Below are 18203 nucleotides of genomic sequence, written 5' to 3' on the forward strand. Positions count from 1 at the left end.
ACATTAGGTGGCAGATTCATGGTGCTTACTCTGTTGTCATAGATAGAAAGATAGCTAGCTAGGTAGGTAGGAGGATAGACCGATAGATAGGTAGGTAGGTAGGTAGGTAGGTAGGTAGGTAGATAGACAGGTAGGTAGGTAGGTAGATAGGTAGATAGATAGATAGATAGATAGATAGATAGATAGATAGATAGATAGATAGATAGATAGAGTGGGCTACACATGGATGTTTTTCTTGAGAGGTACAATTTTGATTTGACTCAATAGCCTTCATGCTATGACTCTGGTGTAGCTCGCCTCTTAATGAGGTAAGTTTACCCCTCTTACATGACCCACGTTACAGAGGAGCAGTTGGTCTGTCTCAGATGACACGGCCAGTGGCATAGCTGGGATGGCAGTACTAAGTTTGTTGACTGCCTAAGAAGAACAGATCATGTATCGAGAGTGCCAACTTCAAAGGAAATCCAAATCTTTTCCAGACCATTTAGTGTTTGCCAAGAGCAAGGGCAAAGGCTCAGGTGTCCTTGTTTTCCCCCAGGCCCTAGTACAGTGCTGGACATGAAAGATGTCTTGTAAACCTTCACAAATTAAACGAAACTGTATACTAAATAAATATTCATGGGCCTCCAAAGAACAGTGTCTGGCTGTGTGACTGCAGAGAGGTCACTTATTTCCTCTGACCCTGCCTTTTTATTTGTCAAATGGATAAGGTACGAAAGTGCTCTGCAAATACAAGGACTTATTTTCCAGTATCCACAAAGAATTTTAGTCCTTGGGGAGAAGTGGGTTTTTCAGAGCCAGTTTTCTGGTTTTAACCTGGCAATCAGTCTAAAATTAGTTTCAATTTTAAGAAGTTTATTTTAGTGACAATTTTATTTATTCTGACCTGGGTTGGTTTTCAGTTTAATTTGGTGATTATTTCAGTATCATGCATAAACTGCCATTGATTTCTGATAACACATAGCAGTTACTTAATGCTACAGACTTGATTTGCCAGGTAAGGCAAATGTATTGGGGTGAGGTGTTGGGGAGATGCCTGCTAGAGGATAGATCTGACAGCATACATACAATTTTAATTTCTAGTCTGGGCTCTGCCAAGTTTATTCTCCTTTCCACCATCCTCCTAGTGGGCAATTACTTTGCACCATTTGTCTTTTATCCCTTCTCTACCAACTGGTAACTCATTCTGTTCAGGGTCCCCCACATGTTCATGAATGACATTTTTAACAGTCTCCCCTACATGCCATTGCCATCTGTGGGCTCCCTTCAATTCCTAGGATGTAGCCTCTATGATTTCTCCCCTGAGTCATCCCAACGTCCTCCCCTAGGTGTCTCCCTACTCCAGTCACTCCCAAGTCCCCACCATTCATCCACCCAGCAAGAGTCAACCTCTTTATTCACAAACACAGCCTGTCACTCCTCCATCCAATAACATTGAAGGGCTCCCCAGGACCCAAAGAATAGCCTCTTCAAAAATTTTAAAGGAATACTTAATGCCCTCTGTTAATGGGCCCCAAACTATGCTTACAACCTTACCGCTGCCCCACTGTGTGCACCCATTGAATGGAATACTCGCTGGTCTCACCAGATACCCTCTCTATTCGTTTACTTTTGCTCCTGCTGTTTTCTAAGTGTTAAAGTGCACTTACTCCTCAGAGACTTAGCTAAAATGCTACCTTTTCTTGGAACCCTTTCTTAATTGCTCTCACATGGAGTAGGCTCTTCCTCCTATTTGAATACCCCTTAAGACTCATTCATGTTTTGCTAAATTTTTTTTGCCTTATGCTATAGCTGTGTGTATATGTATGTGTGTGGTGTGTACCAAAAAGAAAGTCTTGGGATGGCAGAGGTGGGGTCTTATTCATCTTTGTCTCTACCCAGTGGCCAGAGCAGTATCCAGTGCATACAGGAAACTCAAAACCTATTTATTGAAATAAAAGTAACACTCAGATCAAGAGAACCTTCCTCTAAAGGGAACAATAAATTATTCAGTTCTGCACTCACAAGCTATAGCAAAAAAAAAAAAAAAAAAAAAAAAAAAAAAAAAAAAAAAGTGAGCTGCACCTTCTAATTTACATGATTTTTCTCCTAATATACCACGTTCTTTATTCTCACATTATTTAATTCAATACTTATTGGTTGAGTGCCATGAACTATTTTAGTCCCTACATAAGTCAATAGTCCTGGGCTTCAAGGAACTTGCTATCTATTCTCCAGAGTTTATTATTATAGTTGAAAAATCACATTTCAGAAAGAGAAGCTATTTGCTCCAGGTCGTATAGTCAGAAAAGTTAAGAATAGGATAGTCTGATTTTAGAGCCCCCCCCCCCGCCTTTTAAAATCAAAACGTAAGGTAATTAGGTATTTTTATAAATATTAAGAACATATTGGAAGCTGTTGCTGAAACTCTTTTCAGACATTACATGAGCTATTATTTTTTAAATAAAACCTTTTTACCCACATGTAAACACAGTGTATAGTTAAGAGGCAAGATATACTATTTTTACTTGCTAAGAGTCTGGCTATAATTACCATAGTGAGGAAGTCAGATGACTGGACATTCACTTCTGCATCTTTATCTTTCAGCGTTGATGTTTTAGCTTTGAGATAGTTAAAAACTTTTGTAAAGTGAAACCTGCAAGCTCAAAGGTATGACTGTAGGCCTATTACTATAGAGTCAGATGAAAGGAAGTCCTATAGTGAATCAGAATTTATTCTTTAATAATTTCCTAAGTAGAAATGGGTTGAGCTAAATTTTCTGAATAATACCTACCTTGAATTAATGATGAAAAGAAGATTTAATAAAAGCTCAGTGTTCTCATCTGATAAAACTATACCTGTTATTTATATTACATAACCACATATTATACAACTCCTATTTATATTACTTTAGTCTTACCATCACTACTTGAATGGATAGAATTAGCTATGCTAATAACATCTGGAATTAGTTCATATGTAAAAATCCTCTAAAGAATAAATTATTTTGATTTGCTTGCACAATAACAATATGTCATGCAGGGCCCAGCTCTGCCACTTACCAGCTGTAGGAGCTTGGGTAATTTATCTATCCTTTCAAAACTTCAGTTTTCTTATCTGCAAAATGGGCATATTTATAATATTTACCTCATAGGATTACCGTTAGGAGCAAATGAGCAATGGTTATAAAAATAATATGTAGAAAATAACAAATCTACAGATGTTCAGAGTAACTGGTATCCTAAATGAGATGCAATGGTTCTCCAAAGCAATAAGCACTGATCAAGTGTGTTCTTCCAGAAACTCCTATAGGTAGCTACACAAGATAGCAGAGAACTCAGAAACCATCTGGATTTGCAGCCAATGGCAGGGGCAGGGGGAAGGGTTGAGAAATCAGTCCTGCTGCCAAGCTCCATCTTCCTGCCCATTAGAGTCAGCCAGTGGTAACTTCTCTCCCCAACTAAACAAGCACAAGGTCAAAAACACCTTATGCAAATACACGAAGCGCAGTTTTGGCAACTCTCCTTTCTTCCTCTGTGCAAAAGGAGATTTGGAATCTAAAGAAAAGAGTACTGTTAGGAAGTTGCTCATTCTAGCCTTATAAGGGTGAGAGTTTAAGAGGTATGTGCTTGTGGGTAGGGGTGGGCAAAAGATAGACGAATATTTCTTAGTACTTTACATATATTGTATCTTTTAATATGATTTCTATTTTTATATATTAGGCTTAGATAAATTATGATAATTGATAGGAGTTGGTTCTTGTGTCTGATTCCAAACTTTTCCACTGTGCCTGTGTATCTCAAATTAGTAGCATGCCTAACAAAATCTCTGGGGAGCTTGTTAAAATGCAGCTTCCCTGCCCCCATCCCCAGAGATTCTGATCCTGCAGGACAGGGGTTGAGCCTGGTCATCTCCATTTTTAATAAGCACGTCAGCTTATTCTGATGTAGATGCTGCAGGATATACTTTTTTTTTTTTTTTTTTCCTGCTGAAAATTTTCTGGTTTCTTCTCTCCACAGCTACTCTGTGGTCCTGGGTCAGGTCTTTTCCATGTCTTACCTGAATTATTGAAATGGACCCCTGCCCTCTGAGGCTGCCTCTCTCTGGAAATTTATTTCACACCACAGCAAAGTGATCTGCTAAACTCTAATCTAACCTCTACTAAATTCCTCCCAAGGCTTTCCACTGTCGTCAAGATGGAGGACCTTCATGACCTGGTTTCTAACTTCTCTGCATTATCTCTGGACACTTGAAGCTCTGTACTTATGCTTTGCACTTAAGTAATGTTAAACTTCCTTGGCTTCCCTGAAAACACTGGGCTGTTTCCTGCCAACAACACTCTTTTCATCTTTTTACACCTGATTAGATTTTACTGATTCTTCAAGGTTCATTTTGAATGATATCTCTTTTAGAAACTAAAATATATTATAAACATGACTATGTGTATATGTGTATGTACAGTGAACAGATTTTTCAATTATAAATTATAATACATTTTGTATATAAGGTTGCAGATTAACTTGACAGTTTCAATGGCAGTGCTTTTTGAATCCAAGTGGCAGAAACGCATGTACACAAAAATACATAAGGAATATAGTTTATTCTCCATACCATTCCACAGAATAGCAGTTTCCCCATCAGCAACTTGAGACAAATAAATAGACTATGAGGAATACATAAAATAATACGAACTTTTTCATCCCAAAATGTTCCTTGAGTTCCATCAGCTTTCAGGGTTTACATAGGACACGCCTTAACATGTCTCAGACATGGAGACTTGACTGGGGTTTCCTCTGAGAACTATTTGCAGAAAAGCCACTAGTACATCTTGATCTGACAATTAGCTGTGTGGTGGCTCAGGTGGTTCTCAGTGGACATGGGAACTCAAGGTTTGGATAGATGTGATTATCACATTCAAAGAAAAATATAACAAGTTAGAAAGTGTCCCCATGTTGGGCTATTGAAGCTGCAAAATTCCCTGGACATATGCCTATCTTTGTTCTTTATATATAAAAATATAAGACTGGTTAAAACCACACTGCATGCAGTATAGGGAAAGAATCCAAGAGGAAAGGTGAGCCAGGAAGACCAGTGAGGAAGGTGTTAGAAGGCTCGGAATAAGAAAATTAATAACAAAGACATCAAAGAGCAGCCTCTTCTGAGTTTATTCACCTTGAGGGCAAAGCCTGCCTTCCTGATATCCCCTGGAGTGCAGCAGTGTGGCTCTCCTTCCACCTCTCCTTGGTAGATCTCTAGGTCACGTCTGGACATTTAAGATCTTTGCCTAGCTCTGGCCATTCCAAGACCGGCTCCATTAAAGAGCTTTCTTTTGAGGGCAGTAATGACATTTCTTTTGTCAAAATGTCACTTTGAAGCTGTGACAAAATCAATCCCCATAACTCACTCTGGTGAAGCAAATATAATTCCCATCTTGCTAACGAAATACTGACATACTGATTTTTTGATAAGTGACACAATAGCAGGTTCTACTACCAGCTCTCTGTGTGTCCCAGAGAAATGAGTCTCAGTTTCTTCATTTGTAAATGAAGTCAGTGGTCGTATGGAAAGTTCTAAGAATCTATGAAATAGAAATGAGATTTCTCAATGCCAGCTGCAGTTTGATTTTGGGAGTTTGCTATCGACCTATCACTGTAGCTTCTGCCCCATCCCCTCTCTCATAATCAACATCTCCTCTTAAAGGGTAAGGCTTTGGAAAAAGAAATAGAATATTACTAGGAACAATCGGCACAAATGTCCAAGGATGATAGTCCTCTCTGATCTCTTTAGAAATGGTTTCCTGTTTTGCTTTCCTATTGCCGCTGTTTTGAGTTCAGGTTTTCAGAATCTTACACCCAGAACACTGTAATAGCTTTCTCAAACATCTCCTACTGTCAGTCTCTCTCTCTCCTCCAACCTTTCCTTCCCACAGGTCCCAGACTGATCTCTCAGAAACCCACTTCTGAACATTCCATTCCCTTTGCCCTAAGAAGAATGCATTGAGTAGCTAGTATGTTTCAGGTAGACATCGTGCTAGGTGCTGGGGCACAACGGTGAGCAGGTTCAGATCTTTGCCTAAAAGGACCTCATAATGCAGCATGTATAGGCAATGATATAGGTACCTTCAGGGTATTAGCCCAGAGAAAATCACCTAGTCTGGTTGGTCACAACCCTTAAAATTCTTTATTGTTTACAAGATAAAGTATAAGTTTCCTGGAAAATTTTAGGCATCAGAACTGATCTGAGTCTAACTTTCCAGTTCTGAGTCCTTTCATTCTCCTTCACAAATTGTTCCTTGTAATAAAAGTGAACCATGTTTTATTTCATACTTATTCTGTATCTTACTTCTAACCCCAGTCCCTATTTTCCTAATCCTTCAGCGCCCCCTAATTCAAGTTGGAATCTCCTTTTCTGAACTGAAAACATGTTTTCTGCCCATCTCCTTTGGTATTAATCACTTCCTCCCTGTAGACACTCATTCTCTCCCCCAGAACACCTGCTCTGTCAGGTCAGTGACCATGATTTATTCATCTTTACACCTCCACATTACTTATCAAGCTGCCTTGTATTGGATCTAGTAAAGGTTTATTAAATAAATGAATGAACTCATTTACCAAGACTTGTTCCCTCGTTTTATTTTAGCAGGCCACAGTGAGAAAATGTGTAGCTCTGAGCTCACTTTAGAATGTTCTCCTTCAGAAAGATGTGCATCGTCTAGGAAAACCAGCTTCTCCTCAGGATTTAAGTTTATGCCCAAGTTAGGTTTTGACAAAGCTAAACTCAATTCAATTTACTTCTTTATTTTTCTTAAATTGCACAAGTGTTACATGATGTCAATAAAAAAGAAAGCATGCTATAGTGGACAGATTGTGAACTTTGGAATTAGTCAGACATGTATTCAGGTTTCTTCACCTCTCTAAGTCTCAGTTTCTTTAAGTCTATAAAGAGGAAATAAATAATTTCCTTTGAAGTCTTGTGGTGATTAAGAGATGTATGTATGCTGGGCATTGTGGGATTCTAGCACTTTGGGAGGCCAAAGCAGGAGGATTGCTTGAGCCCAAGAGCTTGAGACCAGCCTGGGCAACAGAGAGAGACCTTGTCTCAATTTTATTTTTAAAAGAGAGGTGTATGTAAACTGTCTGGGTTTTTATAACAGGTACTCATATTACTTCGAATAACAACTATCATCTCTGTTCTGTCCCAGTCCAAGGATAAATAGGACTATTTATTTATTTATTCCATACCTTACTTTAGAAAGGGTTTACGGTGTAAAAGGGACACTTACACATTGCACATTGCTGACATATAGTAAGGATACTGATAACTCTCTCATACTCTCTCTTACATATATTTCCTTTTTTATATACTTAAAAAAGAAGTTTTGCATAAATCACTAAATAGTCATTGATTTTTCAATGCAGAACAGCTTTATTCTGAAGGTTATGCAATTTCCTAAACCTCTCAATAAGTAACAGAATGGCTGGTTAATGATGAAATTGATTTTAAAAAAAGGTAGAAGGACAATAAAAGACATTAAGGGATGCTTAAGTTTTCACTAGAGGCTGGTTTGACTAGAGACTCATTAGGAACTTAATAGACATTCCCAGGGGCGCTTGATTGCATTGCTATCTGGGGCATTGAGATGGGTCTTAGGGAGACCTATCCAAATAGATGGCTGTTTGAAGTTTTTGAAGGGGTCTTCATAGGTTGGATTTATCTAGGCTACTGACACAATAGTCCACTTTTCTTTGCATGTCTAGACATAGACTTTTTAAAGGCACACAGAGTGGATAGAAATCCTGGGTATTTCATTTGTAGCAGATGAGCACTTTCAAATGAAGAACCTCAGATTCTTCATGTATACTTTCAAAATCCAATAAGCTTCTAACCTCATAGCCAGGCCTTCCATACAAGCTTTCTGGCCTTTCTGACCTTCTTTGTCAACCCCATTTGCTACAACTCCCATCATGACCTTGCACACTGCTGTCCTTGACTTGCTTAACCCTATTCTAACATGTCTGCAATTTCCACTATCATGTTCATGCTTTTTCCTATGTATGTGGCAAACTCCTACTGAAAATCTAAGATCTCGTTCAAATATTGCCTCTTTGAAGCCTTCTCTTTTACCTAAGGCATATTTGTAATGCTGTACTTCCTCTGGCTTCAACAAAATCAGGTATAGTGTGGAGTAATGGAAAGGGCAGGCTTCTGTTGTCAAAATGATCTCAACCTGATGCTTGCACCTACTAACTGTGTGATCTTAGGCAAGCTAGTTAATCTTCCTGAGGCTCAGGCTCCTGATTTTTAAAATAAAGACTGTTGATCCCCTAAATTTATGGAAAACATTAGTGATGCTGTATTATTATTGCTTGACTGCTTATATTTCTCTTTTCGAGCCTGTTGCGATGAAAGATCATATATACATATATATTTTTTTTTTCTTTTTTTTTTTTGCCACAATAGAAGATACCTAGCATAGTGCCTGGTGTTTTGCAGCATTCAATGTTATTGCAATCAATGAAGAGTTCTGGAAAAGTTACTCAAGCACTGACAGTCACATTAAAGTCCAAGTTCATCTATAAAGTGCTCTCTGGTCATTCCTGTGACGATTAATTTAAATTCTTATAGCTCGTGTACATACTACTAAGGCTCTTGTCACAGCCTGCTTTCACAGACACTAATTTAATCTAAGCTCCTCCAGGGGAGTAACCTTGGCTTTCACTCTGGGCTCCTCAGGACATTTCACAATGCTCTGAAAATGCCAGCTAATGATAAGGTTATTTAAAACACCCTATTATCCTTCTCATTCCAGACAATTTTCCTCCCCACTTTATGCTGAATTTATTCCAAGGTCCCAGAGAATGAGGCTTCTGCATCAATGACTTATTACTGTAGTCCTTGCCTTTAGTCCAAAGTGAGTGGCATCTCCTGACCGAGCTTTCCCAACTCTCCACATAGTTGTTCTCTCCTTTCCTCAGTGCATTTTATCTCGTGTTAGTGGTCCTTTGCTTTCTACTTCTGGACAAGTCTTCTTATTAATGTATTTTCTCATAGGAATTTGGAAAACTTTGATTTATTACCAATTAGTGCATGAGTAAATCTCATGGAGAGTTACTAACGTAAGATACCCTAAAAAATCATCGAATCTAGCAACTGCAAATAGAGAATAATTCCCAATGTTGTGCTAGAGATGACTCAATCATGGCACTCTTTTTTCCTTCTAAGATCATATATGGCCTCAGAGTCCTTTTTCAAAACAATACTCTAGATATAAACTATCAATCCATTAGTGTACTTAGGAGATGAAACTTGTTTGACATCCCTGACGTAGTTTAAAGGTTTTATTTTGCTAATAAGGGCCAAAGAACAATAGTGACTTAGTAGTGAGCTGAAACCAGAACCCAGGTTATTGACCCTCCTGATTTTCCATTCAGGGCTTCCCTTCCCAGATGATTACTCCTTTCTTTCAATAGCCAAGTTCTAATAATTTACAATCTATTCTTTGGCAAATACCTAATGGTGTTTAACACGTATGATTAAAAAGCACATCATATATGTTTCAGCCTTACTGAAAAGACATCTGGCCTCTCACTGATGTTAGGAGCTCTTGGGGAAAAGGGCCTATGCTAGACTTTGTGTCCTTCTAAAGTTCTAGTCCTGTTTCTGGCACATGGTAGGTATTCAATAAAAATCCTCTCACATGTAGCCAACTCTCTCTGTCTGTCTGTCTATCTATCTATCTATCTATCTATCTATCTATCTATCTATCTATCTATTATCTATCTATCTATCTACCTATCTATCTATCATCTATCTATCTCAAACAAATAGGAGGTCTATCCTTAATTTCTCACCAGGAATCATGGAAAAAAATTCTACCTCTTGTATACAAGTAGTATTTGTTTGAAAGGACTTTATGTCATGATGTCATATACCCTCACTTCTACTTATAATGACATCCTATGTTTCAATAAATTTTCATTTCACTTGAATATTTTACGGGAGGGTAAATTATTATGTCAATGACTGGGCTCCCTTATGATTCTTCTACTTAGAAATAGAAAGGGCAGTGCTATAATTCGGGCCTCAAAATCCCCGAGAAATGATAGCTTTTCTTTTTCTTGTTTTTCATGGTGACAGCAATTGACCATAATTTGTGATTCTGTATGATATTCATAAGCTACAATTGTTAGGATAGAAAGGCAAAGAAAAGGATATGAAGAAAAAGAGAATAGGAAGCGAGAAGATGGGGAAAGTTATTTTACAACACAGCAATAAGATACTAGTATTATCTCTTCAAAGAATTGATTTAAAAAGGTGTACGAGCCACAGCTAACATCATAATTCATGGTGAAAGACTGAATGCAATTCTGTTAATGTCAGGAATAAGACAAAAATGTCTGCTTTTGCCATTTCTAACATTATACTGAAGGTTCTAGATGGTGCAATTAAGCAAGGAAAAAAGGCATCCGTATTTGAAGGAAAGAAGCAAAACTCTCTCTTTTTGCACGTATATGTTGTATATAGAAAACCCTGAGGAATTCACTAAAAAACTGTGGCTGTAGCAAGTTTGCAGGATATAAGATTTATATATATATATATATATATATATAAAAATAATCATATTTCTGTACATTTGCAATGAAGAATCAAAAAATGAAATTAAGAAGACAATTCATATGCAAAAGAATGAAATCAGAACCCTAACTCATGCAACGTACAAATACTAACTCAACGTGGATCAAACACCTAAATGTAAGAGCTAAAATTATAAAACTCATTGAAGAAAATATGATGTAAATCTTTATGACTTTCATTAGGTAATGGTTTCTTAGATATGACACCAAAAGCAAAAATGGCAAAAGAAAAAATACACACATTGGACTTCACCAAAATTAGATCCTTTTGTGTACAAAGAACACTATCAAGAAAATGAAAAGACAACCCACAGAGTGGGAGAAAATATTGTAAAGCATTTATCTCATAAAGGATTAATAACCCAACTATATAAAGAACTTCTACAACTCAACAATAACAAGACAACCCAATTTAAAAATGGGCAAAGGATCTCAATAAACATTTCTCCAAATAATATATACAAATAGCCAATAAGCACATGAAAATATGCTCAATATCAGCAGTCATTAAGGAAATGAAATCAAAACCCCAATGGGATAACACTTCATACCAACTAAGATGGCTGTAATTAGAAAGACATATAATAACAAGGATGTGGAGAAATTGGGACCCTCATACATTGTTGTGGAAATGTAAAATGGTGCAACCACTTTGGAAAACAGCCTGTCAGTTCTTCAAATTGTTAAGCATGGAGTTACTGTATGATCCAACAATCTCACTCCTAGGCATATGGAAATAAAAACATGTCACAGAAATGTTTGTACACAAATGTTCATAGCAGCATTATCCATAACAACTACAAATTGGAAACAACTGAAATGTCCATCAACTGATAAATGAACAGATTAAATGTGGCATATCCATACAATGGAATATTATTTGGCAATAAGAAGAAATGAAGTACTTACACATTCTACAACACAAATGCATCTTGAAAACATAATGTAAGTTAAAAAAAAAAACACAAAAGACCACATGGTATATAATTTCACTTATATAAAATAGGAAAATCCATAGGGACAAAAAGTAGATTAGTGGTTGCCTATGTTGGGGTGGGTGGGGGTGGGAGGATGGGGAAATGGGAGGTGACTGTCAATGCATATAGGTTTTCTTTATGGAGTGATGAAATGCTCTAAAATTGATTGTAGTGATGGTTGCATAATTCTAAATACACTAAAAACCACTGGATTGTATTTTTTAAGTGGGTGAATTACATTGTATGCAAATTTTATCTTACAAAGCTATTATTTTAAAAAGATGTACATATGCATATGTGATTAAATATTCTAATTTTGATGGCTAAATTTTAGTTATTAATTCTCTTCTATGTCTGTCACAACAATCCATGTATTCATTAGATAATCCATGTTTCTATGACTACAGTCTTAGCTCCATAATGTGAATCAGACTAGATATATTTTCTGATGAGCAGATACTTTTTATAAAATCCATCCTTTTAGCACATTAATTTAAAAGGAAAAAACTTAAAGAAACAAAAACCACCTAAACTATCTTGTTCTTCTTCACTGTAGTCATTACATCACCTTCATCAACACATTGCTTCTGCTAACCACTTGCAGCTTTACTCCCAGTGTTTAAATATATTTACCATAAATCCATTTCATCAGAAATGATATTATTAACTTCAGCAATATACTTATAACAGTGCTCTACTGTCTGGTAGCTTCATAATTTGTTTGCTACTGAAAGCCTAAATGTGTTAATTATAGTTAAATCCATGGCAACTGAGAGAACTTGATGTTTCCATCATTTTGTACCTACCCCTTTCGAATCAATCACTCCAGGTTTGGCATTAAACTTCACTGTCTTCAATCGGGCACGTTCCTTTCTTTCCACCCTAAAGCAAATTGAGAATAAAGAGTCTGTCACATGACAAGGCATTTATGACTAAGTTCCTTATTAAGTGAAGAACATTTTTTTCCTCCAATCCTTGCAGCTCGAATAAAATGTGTTCTAAAATATTTCTCTTCCTTTGTTCCATATAAAAAATCTTAGTACAAAGTCTCTAAGTTTCTAACACATCCCTTGAAATTACTCCAATACATATACTGAGAGTCACATCATGGTATCTGTAAGCAACAGAGAGGTAGAAAAAAATAATATTTGTTATTTAAATGCTTAAATAATTAAATCAAAATCTGTTTCAAGAAATCTCAGTCCACAAAGATGAACACCTATATTGGAGACTAAACAAGTGTTTCCTCCCCTCTCCTTTTCTCTCCTCCTCTTTTCTTCTTTGTTTTTCCTTCTCTTCCCCTTAAGGACACTAGTGTATTTAGCTTCAATTTTTAACCAAACATGTTATATATAATCTTGAACTTTCCTTTTCCCCAATGTCCTTCTGTCATCTCTGCAGATTCCTTGTTTTCCTGCTACTTCGTTTACTCATTAAACACTTAATCACTGCCTACCATGCATCAAGCAAGGAGTTGGGGAACAAAGAAAAAATATTCTAAAAGCATGCCTGCAATGAATTCTTAGCAATGTTCTTTTGGCAAGAACAATGGTGTAAACAAGCACAGAAAATGCTGTAGAACAAGATGGCTGATATCAATGTGGGAGCACATATCTCACTGGGAAGGTACAAAGGAAGACTAGAAAGCTTCTTGGAGGAAATGTCAATTTATCTGAGACTGAAGGATTAGAAAGAGTTTGTCAGTAGGGAAATTTCAGGGGGATTTTTCACAGCAGGAACAACACATGCCTCAACCTGAAGATATGAGTGAGCTACAAGATTGCAGAAAGATTCTAGTACAGGGTACATAGGGGATATATAAGATGGGGCGGTGAGGCTAGCGAGGTGACAGACTCCTTTTAAAGGGTATCCATCCACATTTTGGACTTGAGTTTTTTCCTTGGGAATCATCGTAAGTTCTTAGAGGATATAAAGCAGCGAAGTGATAAAATCAGATCAGCTTTTAAATAAACAACCCTGGTCAAGGTGGAAGAAAGACTGAAGGAGGGAAGGAGCAGGAGGAGGTTGGGGGCCTATTTAAAAGCTGTTGCCATAGTCCAGGCAAGAAATAATGAGAAATAATAGTGGGGTGGAGAAGAGGGAAAGGCTTGAGAAATATTAGGAAAATAAAATTGGTTGGACTCTTTCCTGTTTGAAGGCTAGGGTTGAAAAAGAGGAAAATAATCTAAATATTTCCCTGATTCTTCTGAGCCCCTCCAGTTAGACATGATTGCTCCTTTCTGACTGGAACAGTCTCCATGTCAGCATTACATCTTGATTTCCTTGTGTTTACTTACATTTGCACTGCATATACAGGGTTGTATGTACCTTAAGGTACAAGCCCACTTATCACTTGATGGTGTTTTATAGCAAGTCCTCAATAAATAATTGTCCAGCAAAAATAATATTCATTGCATTGTTTTAACATGACTTCTTGTTTAAATATTTCTAGCTTTAAATTCAAAGATGTGGGGTAAAAAGAGAAAGAAAAAACCTGAACCTACAGAAACTTAATGGTTTATAAAGTTTAAGCTATTCATAGATCAATAATTAACAGCATACTCCTTTCTAACTGAGAGCTCTTTTGTGTTCCCAACTGAAACACAGTGAAGATCAGGGTTTCTATAGTTACAGAATGGAATTGCAGAATGTATTTATTTCAGTGTGAGAGTAGAATATCTGAGTGGAAACAGCTGAACAAAATTTTTCAAATCTAACGTCATATGTTAAAACAATGTGAGGCTGGGTGCGGTGGCTCACGCCTGTAAGCCCAGCACATTGGGAGGCTGAGGCGGGTGTGGATCACCTGTCAAGAGTTCGAGACCAGCCTGGCCAACATGGTGAAACCCTGTCTCCACTAAAAACACAAAAAAAAATTAGCTGGGTGTGTTGGCGGACACCTGTAATCCCAGCTATGTGGGAGGCTGAGGCAGGAGAGTCACTTGAACCCGGGAGGTGGAGGTTGCAGTGAGCCTAGATCATGCCATTGTACTCTAGCCTGGGTGACAGAGCGAGACTTTGTCTCCCCCAAAAATAAATATAAATAAATAAATAAATAAGAAGTAAAACAATGTGTTCCACCAAGAGTTTCTACTTGCACCAGATGCACAACCGTTGGGGAGAAAGCAAGATAGATTTCAGATAAGATAAGCTGCCAAGTGGAAAATGGTCACTGGTAAAATGCCTCCTTTGAGCTTCATCACTTCATCACCTTTTCTCGATTTTAATCCGAGTGCAAATGTAATTTACATTCGTCTCTTTGTAGTCTTCTAAAACTGTTGTTAGTGCCCTAACTTTATTCCAGCTTCTTTGCATTAACTGGGCTAAAGTCAATGCTTTGGCATCATTCAGTGATGCCAAAATGACTGTAGTATGCAAAGAATACATGGTTATTTGATCAGGGTGTGCAAATAAATTCTGCAGAAACCCACAGAACTCACACAGGTTCCAAACATACATAATGTTAGGAGGAGCTCAGTATTCAACTCTCAGAACTGCTTAGACAGAGCATTCTAATATTGTCCCCTACCCTGCAGCTCAACTCCATTTCCATGTTTATCCTTTTCAATTTTCTTGAGAAATGTCTCTATTAGGAAGATTTTAGTGGTTCATCCCTTAAATCTTAAAAAGGTTGCAAAGAATATTAAGTCAGCCAGACACACACACACAGACACACACAAATGCACACACACACATACACTCACCTACCATTTTCTATAGTTTATTATTAATCTTCAAACAGGTAATAGAGAAAGTAAAAAAAAAAAAAAAATTGAAGCCATACGGAGGTCACATACTTCCGGGTCACTCATGAAGGAAGTTGAAAAGTTTTGCTTCCCATTTGGGTTGAAAGTTTCATTAATAAGTGGAGTTGCACCATATAATTATTAATAAAGTTCCTTTGCATTTACATCATCTCATTTGGTCCCCACAACAACCTAATGATTTAGGTATTATCAATCTCATTTTATAACTGAAGAAACTGAGACTTGAAGCTTACCAGATCAGAAAGTGGTAGAAACACAGCCTGAACATACATTCTCTAACAGCTAACTTCAGCGTCTGTCCATAGCCACTCAATTTGGGAGACAGCATTCAGGTACCTCTCAAACCTGGATGATCCAAATTCTCAATAAACGTGAGATTTTTGGATGCAGCTTCCACAGTTTGAAGGCACATACATATCCTTAGAAGTCTGGGCTGAGGTTTTTACAAATGATAACCAACATACCCTTGCATCCCCATCTCCCTAATGTCCTGAATGCTATGAATATTATTAATTATTAAATAAGCCCCAACCAAATTTAAGCATACAATCATTGAGTTAGTAGCATACCACAAGAGATTGACCTCAAAATTCAGAATAAATTTACTTTAAACACAGAAGTCTGCTTAGTTAAATCCCTATTTGAGTTGATCCGTCTCCTCAGCACACCAGCAACCCTAGTAGTGCATTCCCATCACAGAGGCTTGCATTACTGCCTTGGGGTTCTCTGCAAATCTCTTTCCTTAAGAGGGAGGCTATGTCTGTGGCTTATCTTCCTCATCTGCCTCAGCCCTTTCCTCTCTTCTAGCTCTTTCTGGGATGCATGTGAATGGTTTGCTGCTGAAATGAGACTTAAGTCTGGAAAATAGGGCTCTAAATAATGTGACGTATTTTTTTTCTGGCAACAAAAGCTCAAATTTTGAAAAATGGAAAGCAGCTATTATTGGAATGTACACTAAGTGTTAGAAACTGTGCTAAGGACTTCACCTATAATATCTATAATCCAGGGTCTGACATGAGCTGGGTACGTAGTAGTTGCTTAATGAGCCTTTGTTGAATGAGTGAATAAATGAACTCTCAAGGGGGCTACTAGTTCTTTACCTAATTGTGAAAACCATTAGGCCAGGGAGTTTAAGTGAATTGCTGAACAACCAGTTTTTCCCATAAAAAGTGATTTGTCATTTCACAACTTACTTTCTTGGTAAGAATCTAGGTAAAAATTCAGTATCATTTTCTCTTATTGTTTTACTGAGTAAGACTTCTTTGGCTAATAAATATTAAGGTCCAAAGGCTTTCACCTAAAGAAATTGTGGACCACCTGAAGAGACAGATCAAATCTCAATGAGGACAACTGCCTTACTTCCCCACTCACACTTAGACTCAAGCAATTAATTAGATTGTTTGAGCAGAAATAATCCTCCCTGTCCAAATCTCATCACTGACCAAAATACCGAAAACATAAATGGAATGGTAAAATTTGAGCAATCGATTCTGACATTTCATATCTCCAGAGAGCACCAAATGGCCATGTTTTAATAAGCCCAACTGTCTCCCTCTCCCTCTCTCCCATCTGGTATTTTTAGGTTCTGGCCAAACCCATAATTGGGTCAGGCTTGGAGCACTGGACAGTGGGAACATCATTTGTCCCTGGGAGTTCCTTTCCCTGTGCTCCACAGGCCCTGTTGGAGGGAGAATTAGAATGTCACTCACATTAGTGGCCACAGGCTTGCTTGGAAGGCTAGATGAGTAAACTCTTATGTAATGCCAGCCATAAACTGCCATCTGAGAGCCCAAGTGACCCATCACTGGGGAACAATGAATAGACACTTGGCTTAAGAGACCGTGGGACAGCTGGGAGCAGTGGCTTATGCCTATAATTCCAGCATTTTGGGAGGCTGAGGTGGGCGGAACACCAGAGGTCAAGAGTTTGAGACCAGCCTGGTCAATATGGCGAAATCTCGTCTCTCCTAAAAGTACAAAAATTAGCCGGGTATGGTGGCGGGTGCCTGTAATCCCAGCTACTCAGGAGGCTGAGGCAGGAGAATAGCTTGAACCCAGGAGGTGGAGGTTGCAGTGAGCTGGGATTGTATTGTACTCCGTCTCAAAAAAAAAAAAAAAAAAAAAAAAAGGAGAAGACCATGGAACAAAACCCAGCTTGGCCTCTTACACACTATGTAATCTCAGAAAAGTGATTCTATGCTAAGAGTCCAGATTTTAAAGTTACACAAGTCTGGGTTTGAATTCTGCCTCTTCCACTTACCAGGTCTATAACTTAGGGTGGTCCTCAACCTCTTAGGATTTCAGATTTTGTGTTGATACAATTAGAATAGTAGCGCAGACTTCAAAAATTTATAATGAATGTTAAATGAGATAATATAAGAAAATTGTTTTGCACAATGTCTGATCTATAGTAAGAACTCACTATACAATAGGCTGCTACTAAGATGATTATGATAATGCTGCCCATGACGTCACTTCTCATTACTGGTCCCAATTTCCTTACCTGTAAAAAGGAAGTAATACAGGTACCCCATTTCAGGTGCTCGCTGCCAAAGTCAGTCCCTTTATGCCAGGTGGGAGCAAGACATGGACTTCCAATTTTCCCTCTTAAGAGACCCTGAAATGTGGGCCACCAGACTTGAGAGCTGGAAGGCCAAGAAGAGCCCCAAACCTTTGCAATTGCTCATAGAGACATCAGAAAGGCATGTGTTTGAATCCAGGCTTAGTCCCCTGCTGCCACTGTAATTTTGGCAGGCTACTTAAATTGCCTGACTTTCTATTTCCTTACTTGACATATGCTCCTAGGGTAGTGTTCCTGGTGTAGTGTAAAGTCATCTGGCTTTGTTA

At 37.8% G+C, this 18203-nt stretch overlaps 1 protein-coding gene across 6 annotated transcripts in view; it reads right to left on the bottom strand.

The window, feature by feature from the left end:
* DLG2 (discs, large homolog 2 (Drosophila)) overlaps positions 1-18203 on the bottom strand; it is a 916021-nt gene that overhangs the window by 61645 nt on the left and 836173 nt on the right. For all 6 annotated transcript variants that reach the window (XM_011996427.1, XM_011996426.1, XM_011996430.1 and 3 more), the window contains one exon: positions 12397-12472. In XM_011996427.1, the coding sequence (XP_011851817.1) occupies positions 12397-12472 (76 nt within the window). The remainder of the gene's footprint in view (positions 1-12396; positions 12473-18203) is intronic.

Source organism: Mandrillus leucophaeus, unplaced genomic scaffold, assembly GCF_000951045.1.
Source record: "Mandrillus leucophaeus isolate KB7577 unplaced genomic scaffold, Mleu.le_1.0 Scaffold512, whole genome shotgun sequence".
Lineage (NCBI taxonomy): Eukaryota > Metazoa > Chordata > Mammalia > Primates > Cercopithecidae > Mandrillus > Mandrillus leucophaeus.